Source organism: Littorina saxatilis, linkage group LG6 (assembly GCF_037325665.1).
Source record: "Littorina saxatilis isolate snail1 linkage group LG6, US_GU_Lsax_2.0, whole genome shotgun sequence".
NCBI classification, from domain to species: Eukaryota; Metazoa; Mollusca; class Gastropoda; order Littorinimorpha; family Littorinidae; genus Littorina; species Littorina saxatilis.
This window is the reverse complement of record NC_090250.1, coordinates 35,361,349-35,388,443: the sequence shown is the minus strand read 5'-3', so window position 1 is coordinate 35,388,443 and position 27,095 is coordinate 35,361,349. Positions and strand designations below refer to the sequence as shown.

General features: G+C 44.3%; 2 protein-coding genes across 3 annotated transcripts; both read right to left on the bottom strand.

Annotated features, from left to right (window-relative positions):
- Nucleotides 1–14,589: 14,589 nt before the first annotated feature.
- Nucleotides 14,590–19,344, bottom strand: LOC138969096 (uncharacterized). Of its 2 annotated transcripts, none has more exons than XM_070341800.1 (2): nucleotides 17,761–19,344; nucleotides 14,590–14,900 (listed from the first exon to the last, which is right to left on the bottom strand). In XM_070341800.1, exons 1-2 carry the CDS (start codon nucleotides 18,710–18,712, stop codon nucleotides 14,797–14,799), a joined length of 1,056 nt encoding a protein of 351 aa, XP_070197901.1. In that variant the 5' UTR covers nucleotides 18,713–19,344; the 3' UTR covers nucleotides 14,590–14,796. The 2 variants fall into 2 exon arrangements, 1 of the variants encoding a protein (XP_070197901.1); XR_011456375.1 differs by lacking the exon at nucleotides 17,761–19,344 and adding an exon at nucleotides 15,227–17,553 and having other exon boundaries at nucleotides 14,777–14,900.
- Nucleotides 19,345–19,590: 246 nt separating this feature from the next.
- Nucleotides 19,591–24,876, bottom strand: LOC138969094 (uncharacterized). Its single transcript, XM_070341799.1, has 2 exons — nucleotides 20,745–24,876; nucleotides 19,591–19,829 (listed from the first exon to the last, which is right to left on the bottom strand). The coding sequence occupies exon 1, from the start codon at nucleotides 22,953–22,955 to the stop codon at nucleotides 21,696–21,698; it is 1,260 nt and encodes a 419-aa protein (XP_070197900.1). The 5' UTR covers nucleotides 22,956–24,876; the 3' UTR covers nucleotides 19,591–19,829; nucleotides 20,745–21,695.
- Nucleotides 24,877–27,095: the final 2,219 nt, after the last annotated feature.

Genomic DNA, 27,095 nt, shown 5'->3' with positions numbered 1-27,095 from the left:
GAGGAGGAGATAGAGACACAGATAGACAGCCAGAGAGACAGACAGAGAGACAGCCAGAGACAGACAGAGAGACAGACAGAGAGACAGACAGACAGACAGAGAGACAGACAGAGAGACAGACAGAGAGACAGACAGAGAGACAGACAGAGAGACAGACAGAGAGACAGACAGACAGACACAGAGACAGACACAGAGACAGAGACAGACACAGACAGAGTGAGAGGTGAGGAGCAAAAGTTAAATAAACAAAAGTCAAACGGATGATATGGCCAAGCCGGTCGGGTCGGGGGAAGGATAGTGTGGCTGAAGCGAAGAAAGATAAATGATTTTGCCCCTTGAAGTGATCCTCGTAAAAAGGAACTGCAAACACTATTCTGTGGAGCACAATCATTTTAAATCAAATTCTGAAGCCGTCTTTTTCTTTATTTTATTTCCTTGTTATCAACATTTTAAAGAGAAATCGAATCTTCTAAAGTTTGCGTTCGATTCTTTATTTTGACAAGTTATATTAAGTTGGCAGGGGTTACCGGGGACACTCAAGGCTTGTTTTCATAGATTTAAACGTGTTGCCTTACAGTAATAAATGCGCACGCTCACTTGCAAACACATCGTTGATCTGCACGAACACGCGCACATACAGATTCACTGAGATTTCCTCATCGTGTGTGATGTTAACTTTTTGTTCCTCATTTTCTTTTTTCCTACATTGTCATTTTGTGTGTCTCTCTCTTTGGACACACACACACACGCACACACAAACAAACGCACGCACGCACGCACTCACTCACTCACGCACGCACGCACGCACGCACACACGCACGCACGCACGCACGAACAAACAAACGAACGAACGAACGAACGAACGCACACGTACTGTTCTGAAAGACACAGCAAGGTAAGCATTCCCTTTCCCAGTGTCATGCATATAAATTATAATGTTACATTATAATCATTTCAGGTCTTCGTCGGCAGTCGTGATTTGTTCCGACTGCACAGTTTAATCGCAGTTTTTTTTTTTGGGGGGGGGGGGAGGGAGGGGGGGGGGGAGGGGGGGGGGGTCGGTAACATGCTATCTTCTACGTGCACGTTTCAGTTTCCAAACCCTGTTTATGAATTCGCAGTCATGAGTTTCAAGGAGGACAGTCAAAACCAAAACAAAAAAATAGTCGTGATGTTCTAAAATCTCACGACTCTTTCCAAGCCCTTTCGGGTCCCCTTCCTCTCACGCTGTCTTGGTTTCTGTGACATCATGAGCCAATCTCGCTGGAGACGTGACTCTGCGAGACAAGTCGGGATTTGCGTTTTTCGCCTTTTGCTCTTGTGGGGGCCTCTGCATTTGGGAGGCCTCGTTTTTTGACCGCTTGAAAACACGGAGTGGAAAATTGCATGGGGCTGAAGCGTTGCGCTGATGAGTTTTCCGTGAACCTAATGTGAGGCACTTTGACGTTCCAATTTGGTGTTTTTAGAAAACGTGGAGGTCTTCGAGCTATTTAGGCGGTAGTGTGTGCGTGTGTGTACGTTCGTGTGTACGTTTGTGTGTGTGTGCGCATGACATTGTGTGTGTGTGTGTGTGTGTGTACTTCCTCGTCCCTACTCAGCCTACTCATTAATATATGTGCCGAACTGTGCACACATGATTTCCGTCATAATTTCTTTTCCATCTTTTGTTCTGTTCTTCGCATTAGCAAATCAACAAGGAAACCATCAACAACAACACCACACATAATAATAATGCGTTTCTGGTAGGTTTTGATTTGTTTCTTTGAATATTATTGTAATTCATTTTTCTTTCTTTAGAATGGTACAATAGATTCCTTCCGTTTAATTATAGTTTACACCTTGTAGCTAACATATTCCAGTGTTGTCCCATGAAAATCACCGCGCGAACATAATTATTGACATCTAAACAGAATCTCATCCGAAAAGTGTTGATCCGAAAAAGCTTGAAATCTCGACAGACGTAAACTTTTCCTTCTCAATTTCTGACTTGTAAAGTATTCTTGATCTCCGTCTCTCATCCTCCGATGCTGAACTCGTTTGCAATCTTGACAAGCTTGAAGCTGGGAGTCGACCCCCTTAATATTCTTTAAAACATGCACTCGGCTCCGCTTACGACGTGAACGACACGCCAGCAGATGGCTTATGGGATCGGAGCGACAACTCTCTTGGACCCCATTTGGGTGATTATGACTCCTCTTCGTTTACAAATCGATGGCAGAAAAAAACAAAACCGCGAGAAAGCAAGAACAGAAACAAAGTAAAAGAGGAGAAAGAAGGAGAACGAGAAGAGGTATGGGGTTGGAGGGAGGGGGGGGGGGGGGGGGGAGTATAGTCTTGAGTCGAGCGTTTGAAAATGCCTGAGCCTGAAGGCGGGTGTAACTCACACCTCTTGGTATCAGTCTGCCTTAGAGATGAGGACGACAGTTTGCCGGATGGCCAGAATAGCGCGCCGCATTTTCCTGCATAGAACTAAGGCGCGTCTGCCGCGACGGTGCCTGAGCTAAACACTGGCGGGCACTGCTCTCAGCCCGGCACACGGCACTGTAAACATTCCCCGTCCCTTCACCTCTCTCGCCACCACCCGCCCTACCCTTGGTCTCATGCCTGAGTAGGGTTGTGGCTATCAAATCTTGTCAGAGAAAAAACAAGACAAAAACAAAACAAAGCAAACGAACAAACACACAAAAAAACTACACACTAAAAAACAAAAACGACAAGAAGACCAATGTGATGCTTCAAGAAAGGAACTGACCGAAAGCGTGATTAAAAACACATCTGTGGCAACAATATATGATATGATTGGATTTATTGGGTTTACTTTCTAGTGCCCCGGATATAATAAACAACATTTTATTGTCCATTAAAATATTACATTAAAAGGGAACATTTTATTTGATATACCCCAGTTGCCGTTGTGGCAGTATCGGGTTGTGCGCATGCCCAGCTATGGATGGGCACGAGAACAAGAGAACAAGAACAAGAAGAAGAACAAGAGAACAAGAACAAGAGCAAATACTTTAGTGTCTGTCTTTACAAAGCAGAAATTTGCAAACGATATTGCAACAAGACATATCAAGATGTAACATTAGATGCAACATCGTGTATCGTACTTAAATATAAAATAAAATATATCCTTTCTCGTCTGAAAAAAGAAGTAAAAGAGCAACAACAACAACATCCACACACCTGCGCGCACGCAGAGAGAGAGAGAGAGAGAGAGAGAGAGAGAGAGAGAGAGAGAGAGAGAGAGAGAGAGAGAGAGAGAGAGAGAGAGAGAGAGAGAGAGAGAGAGAGAGAGAGAGAGAGAGAGAGAGAGAGAGAGAGAGAGAGATTACTTGGATAGTGACATAACCAACATAACAGAACTTCTTTGACTTAAACCACGGCTGCCTTCTCAGGCAAATGCAAAGATTCTGTGACCACTATACGCCACTAGATTTGTGACAAAAAAATGTATCCTTTTACACCAAGGTCAAATCCATTTGCCGGAGTAGCACAATACTTGCTGAGAGGGAGAGAGAGAGAGAGAGAGAGAGAGAGAGAGAGAGAGAGAGAGAGAGAGAGAGAGAGAGAGAGAGAGAGAGAGAGAGAGAGAGAGAGAAAGAGAGAGAGAGAGAGAGAGAGAGAGAGAGAGAAAGAGAGAGAGAGAGAGAGAGTAAAAACATGTTTGCGTTGATAAGAAAAGAACACAGGGGTTTGGTGTCAAAAAGTTCAAACCTATTGATTCAGCCACATTATAAAAAGGGACACAAGCAAGTTGAGAACAATTAGTTGCTAGAGTTTGAGTGTTGTTCTTGTAGATTTTATTGTATCACACACAGGCACACAGACAAAGATTGACACGATTGGCTGTCAACACTAATGTTTTGTGTGTCCTCGTGTAACTAATCACTTCGCTCACTTCGCCATTTCAAGTACTGTGAACATATCAAAAAAGGATCATATCTATGCGAGTATAACTTTCAGAATCAAATCAGAAACCAAACCACATTTAAAAAAAAAAGTAGAACAAAAATAGAAAGAAACGGAATCCTGGCACATTTCAACACCACTCGCCAATAACCTCTACACTTAAAGGCAGATTTGGAGGGGGACACAAAAACAGCCACCATTCAGACACACACAAAAGCGTCAAAGAAATAAAAAAAAGAAAAAGAAAAAAAAAGAATACCGGACAGTTTATGTTGCATCGATAATGCAATACATCTTGACAAATTATCGACAAGGCGCCTCGTGGCATCTGAGAAAAAAATTGCAGCCATTGTTTAGCCCGAACCGGACGAGGTGAAAGCGTGAACAATGGAGACAAAATAACGACTCCATCTCGATCGTTACAAGCGTTCTGCGAAACCCGAACCCGTCACGGAGAATTCACCGCGGGACGCTCGCTGCTAGCAACATTTCAAAACTCAGGAACCGTGCCTGGAAATGGAGAATGGCGTACTTCTGTGGCTGTGGGGGTGAGGCGGGGGAAGGGGGGAGGGGGGGGGGGGTGGAGATGAAGAAGGGGAAGTTTTGTTTTGTTTTTTGTTTTTTGTTTAACTGAAAAGTCTCTCAATGTCTCTGTGTGCTTTCCCGCTCTCTCCCTCTGTTTCTGTCTGTCTGCCTGTCTGTCTGTCTGTCTGTCTGTCTGTCTGTCTGTCTGTCTGTCTGTCTTTGCCTCTCTCTCTCTCTCTCTCTCTTTCTCTCTCTCTCTCTCTCTCTCTCTCTCTCTCTCTCTCTCTCTGTTTGTGACTGTCTTTTGTTCTACATTAATATCACTCTCTCTCCCTCCATCTCTCTCATCCTCCATGTCTCTTCCTCTTCTCAAGTTTCACTCTCCCCTGCTCCCCCTCTCTCTCCCCTTCTCTCTCTCTCCCTCTCTATCTATCCCTGTCTCTCTCCCTCTCTTTCTCCCCCCACCTCTCTCTCTCTCTCTCTCTCTCTCTCTCTCTCTCTCTTTTAAAGGTTTTCCCTGGTCGTATTTTATTTCGCGTGTGACAGGCACTTAAAACCCCCAATGCGTCCAAAGTTCTTTTATTACTCGGGTTAGTCCTCGTTTTCTTCGGGTTCAAGTCCCACTTCAACTAATCTAATTCGCGGCGTGAGTCTGTCTTTCGCAACAACTGAAGCACGTTTACAAGCCCGGCATTGTGAGTGTCCTTTGTCTTTCTACGTTCCAATACTTGTTCTTTTTGGTCGTGTTTTGTCCAGTTGTTTGTTTCTACATCTTTCAGCTTTTGAAGAGCGTCTTTCTTTGTTTTGTTAGGATGGCGTTTGGCTGGTGAACGGTTCGTGGTGATTGATTTGATCGATTGGCGGCTGTGGTTTGTTTGGTCCGTTGGTGGCTGAGTTGGATTGGACTGGCCGTTTGGCTTTGGTTTGCTGGACTGGTCAGGAACAGCAGGGCTTGGTTTGCTTCTGTATTTTAAGATCTGATAAACAGAGGTAAGTAATTAAGCGCTCTAAATGCATACGACATGTGTAATAGAGTAAGTGAGAGTTAGTCGGAACCAATCTCCTGGCACCTGAGAGAATAACAAGCATTGACATGAACAAGCGACTTTCATCCTTTTGGTTTTTCGAGGTTTGCTTTAGTTTTTTTCTCAATATTTTTGATGAGATATGGTTAGTTGCGGTTTTGTTCGCTTTGGTTTGGTTTGATAAGATAATACAGTGAAAAGTAACATAAAACGATTGGTGTTATACAGAAGCGTGTGCCATTTGAATAACTTTTTAACAGCATCTTTACCACACTCTCATATTACCTCCCTCCCCCCCCACACTATTTCTCCCAAACACATCACTAGCTCACCCCTTCTTCAGAAAACCCTCCCGTCACCACACCCTTATCCTCTCTCCTCCGCCCCCTCGTCCTCACCCCCTCCCCCCTCTCTTCCCACTCTCACTCCTGCTTCCTTCTTTTCACTCTTCAAAAAAAAATGAAAATCGATATCTCGGATCTAATAAGCGAATCAATCAGAGTCTGAAATCTGTCATCCCCCTGGAGGGGGGCGCACGGCTCAGTGGTTTCCTGCACGCTTGTCGAGCGATTTGGGTTCGCATCCACGGGTCTTCAAGCTTTTTCTGCGAGAACGGCTTTGCGCTTGAACAGGTTTGAGGAAACTGGCTGTCGTGGAGCCAGGAGGACTTCAGGAAGAGGGGGTGGGTGATGGGGAAGGGAAGGGGAAGGATTCATGATGATCCAAACAAAACAAAGAAAGACTCCTCCCCCCCCCCCCCCCTAGGCCCTCCTTCCCCGCCCAACTCCTGCATTTTGTCCACCATGGCGTTATGAGACTTGGAGAGAGAGAGAGAGAGAGAGAGAGAGAGAGAGAGAGAGAGAGAGAGAGAGAGAGAGAGAGAGAGAGAGAGAGAGAGGGGGGGGATGGGGGCAAAATTGTTGTTTTTACTATTTTTTGTTATTCCCTCCTCCTCTCCCAACCGCCTGTACCCTCAGCTGTCATGGTGACATGAGATCTTGGAGAGGGAGGGATAGGGGGAGGAGGGGGGGGGGCGGTAAAGGAGGGAGGGGATGTTGTCAAAGTGTTGTTTTTACCCTCCCACCCCCTATTGAACCACCCCACACCCACAACTGTCCTGGCTCCATGCAACTTGTGTTGGGGTGTGTGTATGTGTGTGTGGGGGGTCAGAGGAGCAAGGAGTTGTTTTTAATCATCATGAATCCTTCCTCTTTAATATCCTCTGGCCCCTACACCCTCATCTCCCCCAGCCTGCATCCCTCTACCCCAACCCAGCATTTTCAGTTCTGATCCTCCCTTTGCTCTCTGCCTCCCTTTTCAAGGGGCACGGGTCCTCACAGCGAACCACTGCTCCGGCTAATTTGCGTCATGTTTTGGGTGAAACAGGGTGATGATGATATTTTTAGAGTGGCCACATGGGGGCAGGCGTGTGTGATGGGAGTTGGTGGACAGGGTAAGGGGAGGATGCAACAAGTCGCGTAAGGCGAAAATACAACATTTAGTCAAGCTCAGTCGAACTCACAGAATGAAACTGAACGCATTGCATTTTTTTCCGCAAGACCGTACACTCGTAGCATCGTCTGTCCACCGCTCGTGGCAAAGGCAGTGAAATTAACAATCCAGTAAAGCGCGGTAGCGGTTGCGCTGAGAAGGATAGCACGCTTATCTATATCTCTATTCTTTTTAACTTTCTGAAAGTGTTTTTGATCCAAACATATCATATCTATATGTTTTTGGAATCAGGAACGGACAAGAAATAAGATGAAATTGTTTTTAAATCGATTTCGGAAATTTAATTTTAATCATAATTTTTATATTTTTAATTTTCAGAGCTTGTTTTTAATCCGAATATAACATATTTATATGTTTTTGGAATCAGAAAATGATGCAAAATAAGATAAACGTAATGTTGGATCGTTTTATAAAAAAACAATTTTAATTACAATTTTCAGATTTTTAATGACCAAAGTCATTAATTAATTTTTAAGCCTCCAAGCTGAAATGCAATCCCAAAGTCCGGCCTTTGTCGAAGATTGCTTGGCCAAAATTTCAATCAATTTGATTGAAAAATGAGGGTGTGACAGTGCCGCCTCAACTTTTACAAAAAGCGGATATTACGTCATCAAAGACATTTATCGAAAAAAAGAAGAAATTGTCCCGGGATATCATACCCAGGAACTCTTATGTCAAATTTCATAAAGATCGGTCCAGTAGTTTAGTCTGAATCGCTCTACACACACACAGGCACAGACAGACAGACAGACAGACAGACAGACAGACAGACAGACAGACAGACACACACACACACACATACACCACGACCTTCGTCTCGATTCCCCCCTCTATGTTAAAACATTTAGTCAAAACTTGACTAAATGTAAAAAGAAGAGAGAAGTGACCGTCTTCCGGGTTGGGTTTGAGTTGGAGAGGCCGGGAAGCACGTGAGACTGATAGAAGGGCTGGGGTTAGGCAGGAAGAGAGAGGAGTGGGCTTTGGGGCAACTAAAGCAACACAAGAGAAGATGGGGAAGAGGAATGCGAGGTTTGCCAGGTTTCATTTTGTCACCAAACCCCCCCACCCCCCCTACCCACCCAACCCCCACCCAAGATACCTCGATTTACCAATCACGGTAACAACAAACACAACTTGACTAAATGTAAAAGCAAGTTTCACCTTAATTTTACTTGGAAACATACAACAATAAGGACATGACTGAGTAAGGACATAACCACAAAGAAGAGGAACAACAATAACCCTACACCAATCATCGCTATGGCTTTTTCTATTAAACCACAAAACAAACAAATAAACTTACACAAACTGAACCAAACCGATTTGGACAATACTCTGTTTCTATTTGAAGAGAACACCTGATGAAATGTCAAAGTATTTGGACACCGTCAACACTCAGTGGGTATTTTTGTTTGTTTGTTGCAAATCGTCGACAAATTGACAGTTTAAGAGGCAATGGAATTCGTCTCGTACTTTACATATTTACAAAGTAATAGAAGAGAAGGGAGAAAGAGAGAACGATCGGGAGGGAGCCAAAGAAGGAGGGACGGGACAGAGGAACTAGGGGAGGGGGGGGGGGGAGAGAGGGGGGTTGGTGGTCGCCAGGGGAGGAAAAAGAGAGAAGAGGCGAGGGAGAGGGAAGGAAGTTGTGAGAGAAATGAGTCGGATCGCAACAGAAAAAGACACACGTCCTCAGAGGCAGGGTCTGGGTCAATGATGTCAAAAGCCGATGACCTAACCCTGTCCTGTTTCTTTTCCCCGACCGTCTTTTTGTGTGTGTGGCTCATTTAGTTTTTCTTTCACTTGATATTTTTGTTGTGTTATTTTGTGGATTGTTTTTAACCATTTCTTTCCTTTCACTTTTTCTTTCAAAGGCGTCTTTTTTGTTGTTGGTTATCATGATTATTGTATACTTTTTCTACAATGACGTCGCGTTTCACGGTAATACAAGATTCTCATGACCTTTGAAGCGTACGTGTTGTGGCTCCTAGCTTTCCGTATAACGTTTCTGGTTTAAAGTTTAAAGATAGTCACTTTGTGTGTGTGTATGTGTGTGTGTCAGTGTGTGTGTGTGTGTGCGTGTGTGTGTGTGTATGTGTGTGTGTGTGTGCGTGTTTGTTAGCACGATGTGTGTGTGTGTGTGTGGGTGTGTGCGTGTATGTGCGTTTGTGTGTGTTAACACTGTGTGTGTGTGTGTGTGTGTGTGTGTGTGTGTATGTGTGTGTGTGTGTGTGTGTTTGTGTTTGTTAGCACGATGCGTGTGTGTGTGTGTGTGCGTGTGTGTGTGTATGTGTGTGTGTAAGTGTGTGTGTGTGTGTGTGTGTGTGTGTGTGTGTGTGTGTGAGTGTGTGTGAGTGTGTGTGTGTGTGTGTGTGTGTGCGCACGCGATTACGCTCATGGTGCTTACTAATGTACTATTCATATTTCTTTCTCTGTTATTCAAATTTGTATGTGTCTTTCCGTCCGTCCGCCTGTCCATCTGCCCTCTGTCGATCGACCTTCCTGCAGCCTGTCTGCCTGTCTGTCTGTCTGTCTGTCTGTCTGTTTGTCTGTTTGTCTGCGTGTCTGTCTGTCTGTCTGTCTGTCTGTGTGTCTGTCTGCGTGTATGTCTGTCAGTGTCAGGTAGAGTCGTTGTGCGTTTTTGTTCATGCTTATGTTTCCATTTGTGTGTCTGTCGTGAGGTTTAATAATAATAATAATAATAAATGAGCATTTATATAGCGCAACATCATAACTTTACAATTATGCTCTTTGCGCTTGACACATTTAAAATCAAAACACAGTTATACAAGCATTTACATTTGCATTCATAAACGCTTACAACGCTTAATTAAAAGCATACACCTTCAAACATACATACAAAAGATTCTTCCACTAACTAAGTAATAAAAACATGAATAAAATAGGTAGTGAAAACAAGGAAATACCAGCTGAATACCCTTAATCAAACAGAACATGTTATCAACAATACTGAAAACAGCCCTAGATGTTTATATACATAATCACATTATCACTAAAACAACAAATACACTACATGTAGCCTACTGATGGACTGAGAAAACAAAATCAGGGGTTGTATTTCTTGAAGAGGTGCGTTTTAAGTGCTCGTTTGAATGCTTGGGGTGACTGAGAGTGGCGGATGTGAAAGGGGAGATAATTCCATTGTGTGGGTGCGCAGAAAGTAAAAGTGCGTTGTCCGTATGTTTTGGTTTTGGTGTGTGGAATGGTGAGGATGCGACAGTCAGAAGAGGCACGGAGTTGTCTTGCTGGAGAATAGACGGTGAGGAGTTCAGAGAAGTAAGCAGGAGACGAGCCAGAAAAGAAGTTAAAGCAGAGGGTGCATGGACAGTTTGTAGTCAATGCGGGCTTGAATAGGTAACCAGAGCAGTGTGTGAAGAAGTGGTGTTGCGTGATCTCGTTTTCGTGCTTTCAGAATGAGGCGTGCTGCCGAGTTTTGGACTTTTTGTAGTTTATGCAGGAGGTACAGAGGACAGCCAGAGAGAAGAGAGTTGCAATAGTGAAGTTTAGAAAGAACAAAGGCACAGACAAGAGTGTTAGTTGTTTGAGAGGAGAGTGTGTGGCGAATGGTGCTGATCTTAAGAAGCTCAAAATAAGCTGCTCTACAGACTAAAGATATATGTTTGTTAAGGGTCATGTCAGATGAAAAGATGAATCCAAGGTTTCTAGCTGATGGTGAGAAAAGAATGTCGGTGTTGCCTATTTGAACAGAAACAAGTTAGGGAGAGGGAAATGTAGTGTTCTTCTTTTTGCACAGTAAGGTTTAGCCGATGCACTAGAGCAAGTCATTCAAAGTCAAAAACTGAAAACCACAGACAACAAAGCAAAATCGATCTTTCTCGCAGACAACACAATACAACGTCACCATATTGACACAGGAGTTTTATTGTACAGTCGTGCGCAGCATTCAAACCGCGCATCCTCTTTGGGAAATAACAGATCTGTCCACACACAAAACTCTTCTCTTTGCCTCTTTAATTGTACTCCTATTCTTTCCCCCTGATGCAAGTTTCTAGTCAATACTTCAGCCAACCACAGTAAGCACTCCGCGGGAAGAAAAGAATCCCTCCTCAGACATAAAACCCATCTCAAAAGACTTAAGCTGCGTTTACCCCAAAACTGAAACCTGCTGCACATAAACACTCCACGATTCGACGTCCGCCATTGAAAACACGACAAGGGGGGCCACTCCGACAGAAAAGACGTTTGATCGATTCGGTGCACTTACTGTTTTTCATTCCGACTCAATAACTCGGTGCTCCAAACCAAACAAAGGGAGGGCACGCGAATAGCAAACATGAAAATTGTCACTCGAACTGAAATGGCCCCTTTCGCGGGTTTCAGCATAATCTTGGGCTAGCTCTGCACTTCATGTCTCTCCTGCTTCCTGAGAGAGGAAATCGAAGAAGGAGTGAGTCCTTTGTGTCTGTCTGAAACTTGAAAAAAACCGGCAGGAAAAAGGAATGAAAAGAATGGGAAAGAAAAATGGAAAAGCACAGCCTGGGTGAGAGATGTGGTGGGAAGGAACCAGGACTGAGAGAATGTATTATTGTTGTTGTTGTTGTTGTTGTTGTTGTTGTTGTTGTTGTTGTTGGTGTTGTTGGTGTTGTTGGTGTTGTGGCTGCTGCTATTATCGTTGGTCTCAACAGATACATTAGTTCGGCAGGTACGCAAAGCCTATATATGACATAGCTGCAACAACGATTCAAATCAAGGGTTCAATTGAAACCAGAATCTGGAAGTCTGTCCCAGAGACAGACAAGCGTTGCTCTTGTCGTTGCTTTTGTTGGTGTTGGTGTTGTCGTCGTCGTCGTTGCCGTTCTCGACGTCGTTGGAGGAACAATGGAAAGTTGAAGTCATCGAAAAGCAAAAGGAACCATACCCACATCGTCACATCAACAGTCAGAAAAAAAATCGAGCATGTCACGGGTATTTTTCTGCGATGAGTGTTTCCATTTTGGCCATTCATTAACACACCAAAACTCAGGGTAACACGATGACACCCTTGTCAGTAAAGACGGTAATTACTGTGTGTTTTTAAGTTGAAGGCAAAGGCAAAAATTTATTTTTGCTTTGAGGAGCTTGATCTCAAGAGATTAAAGAGAAAGGCAGGAAGCGAAAAATGAACAGAGAACTTGTGTTTGCGTGTGTGATCCTGGATCAATTTAAACACACACACACACACACACACACACACACACACACACGCGCGCGCGCGCGCGCGCGCACGCACGCACGCACGCACGCCCGCACGCATACACAGACACACAAATACACAGACACACACACACACACACACACACACACACACACACACACACACACACACACACACACACACACACACACACACACACACACAGGCACGAGATGGAGAGAATGAGATGATAGGGTTCCAAAGGGAACAGTGTGCATTCGTAAAACACCGGGAGCTGAGAGTAGCGCTGCATCTCGGGAGGAAAACATAAATGTTTTCATGCGTGTGCCAGAATCAGTGGACATGCAGGCAGAGAATAAAAGAAAGTATGAGATCTTGATCGTCGTTATCAGAGAGAGAGAGAGAGAGAGAGAGAGAGAGAGAGAGAGAGAGAGAGAGAGAGAGAGAGAGAGAGAGAGAGAGAGAGAGAGAGAGAGAGAGAGAGAGAGAGAGAGAGAGAGAGAGAGAGAGAGAGAGAGAGAGAGAGAGAGAGAGAGAGAGAGAGAGAGAGAGAGAGAGAGAGAGAGAGAGTTTCAAATTTAATACTGTATAACGAGGGAGTGAAGGTTTTAGGCAATGGGTAACCTTCTAACCTGTCCCTATCAGATACATATGCCACTACAGAATAACATATTACATAGAAAGAGTAAGAAAGAGACAGAGACCGACAGACAGACCGACTCAGACAAACCGACGGTCAGACCGACAGACAGACCGATAGACAGACAGGCAGACCGACCAACATATAGACAGATAAGGGTGGGGATGGAATCCATGGCATGACAGAGATAAGAGACAAGAGGAGTGGAGATGACAGGAGAAAGGAAGGAGGGGGGGGGGGGGGGGGTGGTGGAGGTCGGGTCTTGAAGCGGAATTCACAGAACAGCCGGAAGAGACTGAGAGCAGCGGCATTGTGGGAGCAAAGCAGAGCTGTTGTCCTGTACCTCTCTGGATCGTTGGACATGCAGACAGGCGGGACACAAGAGATGATGAGATCTCGTCTTCTTCTTTTTTCATTTCTGTATCGCTTTTTGTCTTTTCCTTTCCTTTCTTTTGGAGTCTGCGGACTGCCTTTGCTGATAACCAAAGATAAAAAATAGATGGGAGAGGGTGAGAGAAAGAGATAGTGACAGAGCTGGAGAGAGAGGGTGACGGAGTGAGAGAGAGAGAGAGAGAGAGAGAGAGAGAGACAGAGAGAGACAGAGACAGAGAGAGACAGAGAGACAGAGAGAGAGAGAGACAGAGACAGAGACAGAGACAGAGACAGAGACAGAGACAGAGAGACAGAGGGAGAGAGAGAATACGAATACGAATACGAAAGTTTAATTGCTAGGCCATTGGCCCCAGCAATGGGAAAGGAGGGGAAGGGAAATCGGTGTACACATATAGTTCGAAAACATGCACCGATCATTGGGGTGGTTCACAGTGTACATCCTTGTCCCGACATGGTAGTTTCCACGTCAGTGTTCGTATTGTCCGTTAGATCTGTGTAATGCACTCCGGGAGTGAGAGAGAGAGAAAGAGAGAGAGAGAGACAGACAGAGAGAATTGAATTGAATTGAACTTTATTTAACAAGGATTAAGATTTAAGGCTACGCCTTTTCTTACAATCTGTCCTTGGGACGCACAGATACACAATGATAAAATAAAAAAAATAAAAAAAATAAAAAGTTAACCAACAAAAGGAGGTCGGAAAACTTCAGCACGTGATGATAAAGATGACGATGATGAGAGAGAGAGAGAGAGAGAGAGAGAGAGAGAGAGAGAGAGAGAGAGAGAGAGAGAGAGAGAGAGAGAGAGAGAGAGAGAGAGAGAGAGAGAGAGAGAGAGACAGACAGACAGACAGACAGACAGACAGACAGACAGACAGACAGACAGAGACGGACAGGCAGACAAACAGACAGAGACAGATACAGAAAAAAACGACAAACAGACAAACATACTCACAGGCAATACAGAGACATAGTGACACGAGAAGAGGATTGAAGATCTTCGCTATATTACTGAAAAAGAACCGAATCTCCAGTAGAGCGTTTTAGGTCGCTGGTCAGGCGAGGCTGTTGGTGATTAGATTTGCTCTGTTGGGAGTGGGCGAGGTAGTGGTCAGCGGACGGTCTTTCACAAGTTGGACTGGACATTAGCACTACCAATTACAATAGATATGTTGAGTAGCATATGGCTTTCAGGAACTAATGGGTTCATCCACACCAATGTTCTCGTAGTAGATGTTTCGAGGAACACCTCCAGCCTAGTGCATTATCTGATCTGAGTTCTTGATTCCCCATCTTGATGTCAGGAATGAATTATCTACAATACCGACTGTCAGTCAGAAGGCTACTATTTCATTTATACGCATTCGTTATTCTCCTCCGATTCATTCCAACAATAAAAGAAAATACGTGGAGCTCAATATGTTTATATAGCTCACTGGTAAAGCATGTACATTATATCAACGTTCAGGATTCACACACATATACACAATACGCCCAGGGTTCTAGATGAGTAAATTAATGTGTTACCCCATCACCAGAACAGCGTAGTGTAGTTCATCTGTTTCTCCAGCACCCAGCCGACGCGGCGACTCCTGGCGTGGTCCGTAAAGTCCGGTTAGTAGATCACGTCGCTCTGCTTCGTGCATCTTCTCTTCATGCGTCTGCTTGAATGGTCAAACAAGCTCTCGCGAATTCCGTCTTCTGTCTCTGGGAAGACTCCTGTGAAAGTAATTCTTGAGTCAGTATTTCCATAGGCATAACACACACAGCAATTCACTCATCATTCACCCTGGGCTGTAATTACTCTACATTCAACCACACACACACGAATTCTTAAATAACTACTCTCAATACTAATATCTATTCCCATCCTTGTCCGAGTTATTTATCCACAACATAAACATATCCATAAACAACAACTATTCAGAATATCCAGATTAAAAACTAGTACAATGAATACTTAACACAACAGCGAATATTAAGAATGCTTATTCATAAACATACTAGTGTTCCTTAGCGAAAACATATCATGAAAAATAGTTTACCTGAGCACGCGAGCAAAGAATCTTCCCCGACTTGCCTCTTACATGTTCAATGGGCAAGTGAAGCTAACAGCTTAGGTGACTGGCGACAAGTCTAACAGCTCACCTTACAAAAAATGGACATTCAGGTTTTTCACCTGTTGCACGTGAGTGCGTGGAGACTCGGCTCTACAGGTAACAGTACAGGCCCCATAATCATGGTCCAACAGGCATGCGAATCAATAATAATGTTTTTCGCGATACGAGTCTACTTCTGTCAATTAATGCATACTAATAACAGCATCATTTCATCATTAATTAAGTACTCATATTACATACATGTTCATACATAAAACCCATAAATGTCATATCTGACAATGCCCCCCACTTCAAGTAGAAAGCTGCATAAAAGATTTCTCATTTCTTAACTCGATAACACCATACAAATGTTATCATCCATGATAATACATTGCATTTAACACAATAAGTCCCACTCAAAGTGTCAACGTCACTACTTGTATATACAGTACCTATACAAAACAGATCTGACTTCCAGGGCCATTTTTCTTCTTGTTCAAAGAATTTGATCACAGACAAAATCTTCTTGACCTTCCCGTCCTCCGGTTTGAGATATCCTCGACCGACAACAAGACCGACAAGACGTGATCCGAACACGCATCTGCCTTCTGATCAGAGTTAGACATCAATGTTGAGAATTCCTGGTCATCAGGAACTGGACCAGTACTTAACTCTTTCCACAGCAGTAGCTGCTGTCAAAACTCGTCTCTCATACTTCTTCAGCATGTTGACGTGAAACACCTTGTGTTTGCCGTTGAGATCAATGCGGTAGTCAACAGGGCTAACCACCTCCATCACTTTGAATGGACCTTTCCAGCACATGAGAAGCTTGTTGCTGTCAGCAGTTAAGAGTACAAGAACTTCATCCCCAGGTACAAAAGTACGAAGTTTGGCCTTCCTGTCATGGTAATGTTTGTGAATACGAGCAGCATCACGAACATTCGATTGTGCTAGAGCACACGTATCAGCGATTCTGTTCTTCAAATCGAAGACATACTGATATAGAGGTTTGGCTTCATCTCCATCAGTCCTCCCTGTCCATGAGTCCGCTAAGATAGACATTGGGCCTCTTGGAGCGCGCCCAAAGAGAAGCTCATAGGGAGAAAACCCTGTACTGACATTTGGAAGTTCACGATACGCAAACAGGAGTGCAGGAACGTACCTGTCCCAGTCAGTTGGGCGCTCCTGGACAACCTTCTGCAACATGCTCTTCAGAGTTCCGTTGAATCGTTCGACTAACCCATTTGCTTGAGCATGGTAAGGAGAAGTGTGGATCGACTTGATTGCCAAAAGTCTGTAAATCTCCATCATGAGATCAGAAACAAACTGCGTTCCACAGTCAGAGACAATGACCTGAGGACAGCCCATCCTCGAAAAAACTGAAAACAGTGCTTCAGCAACAGAAACAGTATCAATCTGCTTCAATGGAATTGCTTCGGGGAAACGAGTCGCTGTATCCACTATCGTCAGAATGTACCGGAATCCAGTCGAAGATACAGGTTTAAAAGGACCGACCAAGTCAATACAGATCTTCTTGAAAGGAACGTCGATAAGCGGCATCTTCTGAAGAGGAGCAGCGGGAACGCGACCCTTGGAAGACGTTTTCTGACACACATCGCACGTTCTACGCCTGGCCAAAAAAATTGGGTCAAGATCCTCTTTAACGTTCTTCTGGTACCGAAGTGACCCGACATGAGAGCGTCATGGGCGGTATGGAGAACTTGTTCTCTCAAAGAAGTAGGGACAACAACTTGAAAGACGACCTCAGTCTTTTCACAAAACGCTCTGTGAAGTAACCCATCTTTCATGATGAAGTAAGGTTTGCTCTGATCTGAGACCTGCGATTCCTTCTGAACTTGCTCGAAGCACTTCTTAAGTGATTCATCTTTGGTTTGCATATCAGCTAACTTCTCAGGAGTTACATCAGTAAAAACACAAGGTACCGATTTTAACGGTCTCACTGAACCTTTGGCTTTCTCCGTTTGTAGCCTGGTAGTCACTAGTCCGACAGCGTCTGGAACAATAGAGCCCACAAATCCCCCAGATACTGAAACAACACCTGGTAGGTTCCCAAGAATAAGATCTGCCACAGGATCGTCAATGACACAACACGTCAGAACACCTGCAAAATAAGGCGAGTCCACAACCACTTCAGCCAAGGGAAATGTCTCAATGTGTCCCCCAAAAGACCGACAACGCTGCTCCTGCCCTGTGAACTGATCATCACGAACTAAAGCCCGTTTCACACCAGCAGTAGTGCATCCTGTGTCCCGCAAGATCGTCCCTGAAAAACCATTGTAGGCCAGGTTGTCCCTCTGAAACAAGAACGTGTTCGCTAACAGCGGAGCTAAATGTTTCAGCAAAGTTTTTAGACGAAGCACACTGGTTCGCCCAATGACCTTGACCCCCACAGATCCTACAGACATCACTCTGTTTAATGGTCCCTCTACGTGCACCCCTGCGTTGTCCTCGAAACTCACCTCGACCTGTACCCGAAGAACCTCGGCCTCCTCGATAACCTCGAGAACCACTGCCCCCGTTGTTAAACCCTGTTGAATCTGCAACTCCAACTCCAGCTGAAAATATAGAAACATCTGATTTCCGTGCTAAGGTTTTGTTGGGATGAGCTTCACGGTAAAGTTCAGCTGCTTCACATAACGCAGCTACGTCACCCAGCTGACGTTCCCTCAAGAACACGGCCAAATCTTTTGTACAACTCTGAAGTATCTGTTCACGCAGAAACAAGTCTTGTAAACCTTCGGCAGTGTTGGAAACACCAGACAACTCAGTCCATCGGTTGAGCAAATGACGACAGCGTGTTAAAAACGCTAAAAATGACTCTCCCATCTCGGGACGAACAGCTCTGAAACGCTCTCTGAAACCTTCCTCTGTGCATTGGAACTTACGAAGAAGATGAGACTTCAATACATCCCACGAAAGGGTTTGTTCTCCTGAAATTGAATGATAAAGCGACAAGGCACTACCCTTCAATAAAGCAGCCAAGTAGACAGGCCATTTACCCTTATCCCAGCCGCATGCTGAAGCGTGTGTTTCAAACCGAAACAAAAATGCATCAATGTCGTCTTTGTTTTCATCGAACATAGGCAATTTTGGATGAAAAGGTCTAGAACTGTCTGACTGACTAACTTTAACGTCTGATCTCTCCTTTTTCACCCTTTCCGTTTCGAGATCTAACTCGCTTTGCCTAGTCTGCTCTTTTTCTTTTTCAACTTCTAGTTTCTCTTTTTCGACTTCTAGTCTGGCAAGCTCCTTCTCTTTTTCTAGCTTTGCATGCTCTTTTTCTGTCTCTCTTTTTTCTTTCCGTTCATCTCTAGCAATGTTTTGCTGTTCACGGACAAAACCGGTTAAGTCTTTGTCTTTAAGACCTAGCTCTTTCCCACGAGACATCCACAAATCCCAATCGTCACTCATGGTGATAATATACAAAACCACTATACTGTAAAAGTTACTTAATGAAAACACTTCACCACTGTAACAACATTCTTCACAAAATGCGTGCCTACAGATATGCTTACACACGTAGTCAAGCAAACAACATACAATGAAAAAATCTTCAAAAAGTGTGCGTTAACAGTCTACAATCTGTTAAAGACACATACACTGGAGAAAACGGGGTCACCAATTGTCAGGAATGAATTATCTACAATACCGACTGTCAGTCAGAAGGCTACTATTTCATTTATACGCATTCGTTATTCTCCTCCGATTCATTCCAACAATAAAAGAAAATACGTGGAGCTCAATATGTTTATATAGCTCACTGGTAAAGCATGTACATTATATCAACGTTCAGGATTCACACACATATACACAATACGCCCAGGGTTCTAGATGAGTAAATTAATGTGTTACCCCATCACCAGAACAGCGTAGTGTAGTTCATCTGTTTCTCCATCACCCAGCCGACGCGGCGACTCCTGGCGTGGTCCGTAAAGTCCGGTTAGTAGATCACGTCGCTCTGCTTCGTGCATCTTCATCTCTTCATGCGTCTGCTTGAATGGTCAAACAAGCTCTCGCGAATTCCGTCTTCTGTCTCTGGGAAGACTCCTGTGAAAGTGATTCTTGAGTCAGTATTTCCATAGGCATAACACACACATCAATTCACTCATCATTCACCCTGGGCTGTAATTACTCTACATTCAACCACAAACACGAATTCTTAAATAACTACTGCCAATACTAATATCTATTCCATCCTTGTCCGAGTTATTTATCCACAACATAAACATATCCATAAACAACAACTATTCAGAATATCCAGATTAAGAACTAGTACAATGAATATGTGATCGGGTGGAGTGGAAGGGGGAAGATAGGCCAGGAAGCATAAATGAGACGCCAAGACAGAGGTTGCGATAACGTGACTTTTAATTAACGTACACCAGAAGCAAACAGAAAGTTAACACCAGAAAGTTAACACCAGAAAGTTAACACCAGAAAGTTAACACCAGAAAGTTAACACCAGAAAGTTAACAGAAAGTTAACACCAGAAAGTTAACACCAGAAAGTTAACACCAGAAAGCAGTGTCTGATGACACATGAAAAGAAAAGAAAACATAATATAAGTACATGGCATAACAAGTAAAACGCACCATTCATACCAATGCATCCTAACCATACATACATTCCACAATAAACCTAAACAATACAGCCAAAATCCTGCAGACACAGCATTCTCTGAAATAGAATCCACAGTGAGTTAAACAACTCCACAACAGCTAATGTCAAGGGAAGTAGCCAACATCTTCCCTTAGGCCTAAGCCTTGCATTGGAAAATGCTCTACATAAATTAATCAACTGCATGAACCGCAACTGCAAAATAATTGTTATTACTAAGTATGATCATCGCCATGAAGACACATCTTCATCGAGTTGAATAATAACGACAAGAATAAGAAAGATAACTCATGATACGAGTTCATTACCCAAAATATATGTCAACCATAATTCCCGTTCATCAATTGTAGGGGTTTCTGCGCCTAAATCGTAAATAGGTAGCTTTACGGGCCAATGGCACGGAGGGCTTAACTTTGGGCTTTTAACCGACTACTACTCAGACTTTACTGATCTCCAGAAATAATATGTGATAAAATGGGGGAAAATGGCAACGATACACATGGGTTACGATACATGCGCGAGTTTTATGTTCACAAGACTCTAAAACAACTTTAGAATAACTGGTCATCAAATATTAGAAGTTATTAACGCTCAATTTCAGCGTCAAATCATGAAAGTAATTAGAAACTGATCTAGAAAACACATCTCTCCGCTAGATCAAAATGGCGTCATCAACTCTGACGCGAGACCGGTCGGACATCGCCCGGGACCAAATCAGCGTCAAAATGTACATATATGCAAACATCATAGCATCAAATGAAACATAAGAATAGAGCATAAGGAAAGAATACAGCATAAGGAATGAATAAAGCATTTAGTTACTTACAGATTCTCCTCAGTGAGCACACGCAGTGAAACGTAAACACAAGAGCACAGGTATCGGAATCTAACACCACAAGTCGACCGACACAATCGAGCAGCACACAGCTCAGTATATCACAAATCGCGTTCTCTCCTCTAGCCTAAATGCTCAGTCTTTTAAAGGCTGGTCACCGTCCGATTCCCAATAGCCAATAGGGAGGCTACCTAGTGTAAGCCAACGGGGGGCGTTCTACTTAAAATGCCTGCCCAATGAAAGGGATCGTTAAAGAGGCAGAAATCGTTACAGAGGTGTCACACACCGGAAATATTACGCACACCGGATAAGGCTCATTAGATTACAACCAGTTACAAAGAAGGGGGGGGAGGTAAGAGACTAAAACCTCTTCTATGATATACCCTGTCAAAAGAAATGACACCCACTTGACAAAACGCCGTCCAACGATACCCAGACAGTCCGGCGGCACATTACATAACGACCACCTAAATCTGGGATAAGAGGTTAGAAATGCATCCGGTCAAGAGTCTACCCTACGATAGTAGACACACAATAATCCTCGCTGGAGACACAACTTGGGTCAGGGGAAGATAATAGACAGGGGAGGCAACTGGGTCGGGCTGGGGATAATTACACAAAAAGACTGTGTACGCCACTTGACTACATCCCCCCCAGCTCTATACCAACTGCGTCCTCGCAGGTACAGCGCCTCGGGAATAGCTGAAAATGACATCTATAAATCAAACACAAGTTCACTCAAGTGAAACAACAAATAAAATCAGAAACGGTAACGGATGACACGCACAGTCACCCAACCCATTCATACAAGACACAATACAACAGGCAATCAATAATCCTAGTGTACACAGTCTCTTAGCAGAGCACAAACAGTCTTACAAATGACACATTGCCCACATGACAGCAGCACATTGTTTTCCTGACTGTTCACGAGGGGGTGGTTTAGCTGGGACTTGGAGTAAAGGGGCAGGACAAATTGAGCACAGAATCCCACAATGTTATCGGGTCAGCGTCGTGAAGCTCTACGGGGACTGGGGCTGTCGCAAGCCGATGCTCTTTCTCTGTGAGCTGCTGTTGCAACAACGCTTCAAGGTCTTTGCGAATGTGTCCTGCTGCTTTCCGCTCAATCGACACCTCTTCACACTTGAAGACTAACCGCTCTCTAAGTTGGCGTATTTCTAAGTCCTTCTGAAAACGTTCATCCTGTAACTGTTGCTTGGCCTCCAGTTCCTTCTTCAGTCGGGTTTCTAATCTGTCAATGGAGGCCTTGTGCTTCGACGTCAGCTGTTCCTGTGCAGTCACAACCTCCTCTGTCTGACTGCTCTGCTCGCGTGGGGGTTGCTTGATGGATGTTGACTGCTGGTCTACACGTAGCTCACTGGGCTGTCTCCATGACAGCGGTTGTTGACTCCCATGACGCTTGGTAGGGCACCTGCTCTGTAGGTGCCCGTGGCGGTTGCAAAGCCAACAACGTGGCTTCGCGGACGGTTGCTGTTGACGAGGGGCAGCCGGCGGGCGTTGGTTCAGGGCAGCTCGAAGCTCTGCTGAGCTGACGGCGAGTTCGTTGACTGGGACCTGCAGCCTGCTTAACCCGGCACTCCTCTCTATGGAAACAGGAGTTGCTTGGTCAGCCACTACATCGACATCTTCCCTCATCCACCTGAGAGCTTCTGCACGGACTGCCGCAAAAGTGACAGCCTCACGCCCTCTCACAAAGCGCAGCAGATCTCGTCGCAGAGGATGCAAAAACAGTCCATGGCTGAAATGATCCCGGAGAGCATCATCCGTCAATGCATCAGGAACAACAGAATTAATCTTGACATGCAGAGACTGCAAACTGTGGGCATATGAAAGAAGGCCCTCCTCTTGTCCCTGGTAGCGCGTGAAGAATGATGAAAGCAACGAAGAACTGCTGGCGTGGTCACCAAACGTGTCCTGCAGAATGGTCAGGACTAGGTCAGCCGTAGCGGTCGCCTGAGGGGGGTGCAGGTTAACCTCCTTCCTGGCAGCCCCAGCGAGTGACTGGATCAGCCACTCTGCTCCCTCCCCTCCAAGTGCCGCCATGTTGAAGTGGGAAATGACGCGACGTGCCTCGGTGGTGAAATGGTCCAGGTGACAGCCATCATCACCGCTTGTGAAGACAGGAAGCCTGGGAGGGGGAAACATCTGCCACTGGGGTCTAGGAACCCCGTCGACCGCCATCTTGGATACGCTGAGTACCTCCTACACTGCTACCCCTGCTTTCTGGTGTTAACTACGGCGTCTCTACTTCCTGAATCCTGCTCCGCAAGCGCCAGATGTGATAGGGTGGAGTGGAAGGGGGGGGAATAGGCCAGGAAGCATAAATGAGACGCCAAGACAGAGGTTGCGATAACGTGACTTTTAATTAACGTACACCAGAAGCAAACAGAAAGTTAACACCAGAAAGTTAACACCAGAAAGTTAACACCAGAAAGTTAACACCAGAAAGTTAACACCAGAAAGTTAACAGAAAGTTAACACCAGAAAGTTAACACCAGAAAGTTAACACCAGAAAGCAGTGTCTGATGACACATGAAAAGAAAAGAAAACATAATATAAGTACATGGCATAACAAGTAAAACGCACCATTCATACCAATGCATCCTAACCATACATACATTCCACAATAAACCTAAACAATACAGCCAAAATCCTGCAGACACAGCATTCTCTGAAATAGAATCCACAGTGAGTTAAACAACTCCACAACAGCTAATGTCAAGGGAAGTAGCCAACATCTTCCCTTAGGCCTAAGCCTTGCATTGGAAAATGCTCTACATAAATTAATCAACTGCATGAACCGCAACTGCAAAATAATTGTTATTACTAAGTATGATCATCGCCATGAAGACACTTCTTCATCGAGTTGAATAATAACGACAAGAATAAGAAAGATAACTCATGATACGAGTTCATTACCCAAAATATATGTCAACCATAATTCCCGTTCATCAATTGTAGGGGTTTCTGCGCCTAAATCGTAAATAGGTAGCTTTACGGGCCAATGGCACGGAGGGCTTAACTTTGGGCTTTTAACCGACTACTACTCAGACTTTACTGATCTCCAGAAATAATATGTGATAAAATGGGGGAAAATGGCAACGATACACATGGGTTACGATACATGCGCGAGTTTTATGTTCACAAGACTCTAAAACAACTTTAGAATAACTGGTCATCAAATATTAGAAGTTATTAACGCTCAATTTCAGCGTCAAATCATGAAAGTAATTAGAAACTGATCTAGAAAACACATCTCTCCGCTAGATCAAAATGGCGTCATCAACTCTGACGCGAGACCGGTCGGACATCGCCCGGGACCAAATCAGCGTCAAAATGTACATATATGCAAACATCATAGCATCAAATGAAACATAAGAATAGAGCATAAGGAAAGAATACAGCATAAGGAATGAATAAAGCATTTGGTTACTTACAGATTCTCCTCAGTGAGCACACTCAGTGAAACGTAAACACAAGAGCACAGATATCGGAATCTAACACCACAAGTCGACCGACACAATCGAGCAGCACACAGCTCAGTATATCACAAATCGCGTTCTCTCCTCTAGCCTAAATGCTCAGTCTTTTAAAGGCTGGTCACCGTCCGATTCCCAATAGCCAATAGGGAGGCTACCTAGTGTAAGCCAACGGGGGGCGTTCTACTTAAAATGCCTGCCCAATGAAAGGGATCGTTAAAGAGGCAGAAATCGTTACAGAGGTGTCACACACCGGAAATATTACGCACACCGGATATGGCTCATTAGATTACAACCAGTTACAAAGAAGGGGGGGGGGGGGGGGAGTAAGAGACTAAAACCTCTTCTATGATGTTTCCTGTCAAAAGAAATGACACCCACTTGACAAAACGCCGTCCAACGATACCCAGACAGTCTGGCGGCACATTACATAACGACCACCTAAATCTGGGATAAGAGGTTAGAAATGCATCCGGTCAAGAGTCTACCCTACGATAGTAGACACACAATAATCCTCGCTGGAGACACAACTTGGGTCAGGGGAAGATAATAGACAGGGGAGGCAACTGGGTCGGGCTGGGGATAATTACACAAAAAGACTGTGTACGCCACTTGACTACAAATACTTAACACAACAGCGAATATTAAGAATGCTTATTCATAAACATACTAGTGTTCCTTAGCGAAAACATATCATGAAAAATAGTTTACCTGAGCACGCGAGCAAAGAATCTTCCCCGACTTGCCTCTTACATGTTCAATGGGCAAGTGAAGCTAACAGCTTAGGTGACTGGCGACAAGTCTAACAGCTCACCTTACAAAAAATGGACATTCAGGTTTTCACCTGTTGCACGTGAGTGCGTGGAGACTCGGCTCTACAGGTAACAGTACAGGCCCCATAATCATGGTCCAACAGGCATGCGAATCAATAATAATGTTTTTCGCGATACGAGTCTACTTCTGTCAATTAATGCATACTAATAACAGCATCATTTCATCATTAATTAAGTACTCATATTACATACATGTTCATACATAAAACCCATAAATGTCATATCTGACACTTGATAATGTGCTTTTTACATTATACTTTCTTAAAATCAGCTTTCAATGTAATGCGAACACTCGCCCGTTCCTGTTGATACAAATCTTCGAATCATGAATGTTGTATCCTCAATTCTTGTTTTGTCAAAGTTTCTTGGGTTCCCTACATTTTGACATCCGCGTTTGTGCTAAAACAGAGTCTCAACTTTGCTAAGCAAATTACATAATGATTAAACAATGTACAAAAGCTTATGTAATTTGGTAGATTTAATTTGTATGGCATTTCTCTTGTTGAATTGTCATCTCATTAAAAGCCAAAACAAACAATATCAACGCGTTCATTACAGCTGAAAGATCAGAACAGCACAGCCATAGACAGTAATTAATCCGCTAAGCTGATACAATCTAAGCGGCTGATAAAATCATAGGCACCATAGCATTCGTCAACATAGTAGCGACCCCCAATTTACAGTCACGTCCCAACTTGCCTGCTTGTACCTGGTCGGTTCAAAGTGTCCTCACTAATTGAATAATGGGCGGAACTTTGCTCAGTGTATACCGCACGTTTCATGTCATTGTCTCCCTTGCTGTGACAACACCGCAGCATAGTCTCCCTTTTGAGCCTCTCTTTGGTCTCCGGGCCGTGTCGCTTTGACTTCCGCTCGGCCATGTTTGTGACAGGGTCGGATTGGAGGCAACGATACGTGAAGTGTTCGTTCGCTGTTGTGTTCAATAGCAGGAAGGCGGGCTTGGTTCCCTAATAAACCATCTGCCGATCGCTTTAGAGATTTTGTCTGGGAGTTTCTTTTGTTGCCTGGCTTCTTCGATGGTTCCTTTTGTAGTGTCGAGATGACTTGTAGTGTGTCGTCGGTCTCTAGACGTTCCGGCGCTCTTTGAATTTCAAGAGTTATTTCCAGGATTCTGCGGGAACTGGGTTCATGGTTAGAACACCTGTTTTGTGGGGTTGGACTGTGCTCTGTTTGTTCACTATTAGTGAGTGACTTAGAGGTGGATGAAAGTATTCCCTGGTTGTAAGACCTGATTTGATATGTGATGGGTATCTGCGACAACAGGAGTGGTTTTATTTTCTTCTGTGAATATCTTATTTTGTTCTAATCGGGTAATTTTGTTTTTAATATCTTGGTCACAGTTGTATGCAGACATGTCAAAGTCTCTCCCTCTCTCACACTCTCTGCAAACCAACCCCCCCCCCCCTCCCCACCCCCCCCCCCCCCCCCGTACAGGCACATTACCAGAAACAGACACATACACATATACACACACACACACACACATACACATACACACACACACATGCATACACACACACACGCATACCAACACACACACGCACGCGCACACACACACCCACACACACACCCACACACACACAATGCGTGAAACAATTAACACACACACGAACAGTCACCCACACTCCTGGTGTTGAAAAGAAAAGGACGAGGAGAGTAGAGGATGAAAACTAAGTGGGTTGGAGGTGGGAGCGTTCATGTGTAAGCTCCGAGTGACAAAGTGGGTGGGAAAGGGCGGTCGTGGTAAGGGAGGGGGGGTTCTGGAGGGGACTTTGAAAAGTTAGTTGCTCCGCCTACAAATGCCTTCCATCCACTCCTCGCAAAATGCGACCAGCAAATCTAATTGTTAACCCAGTTTTACTGCGACCAGCAAATCTAATTGTTAATCCAGTTTTACTGCGACCAGCAAATCTAATTGTTAACCCAGTTTTACTGCGACCAGAAAATATAATTGTTAACCCAGTTTTACTGCGACCAGCAAATCTAAT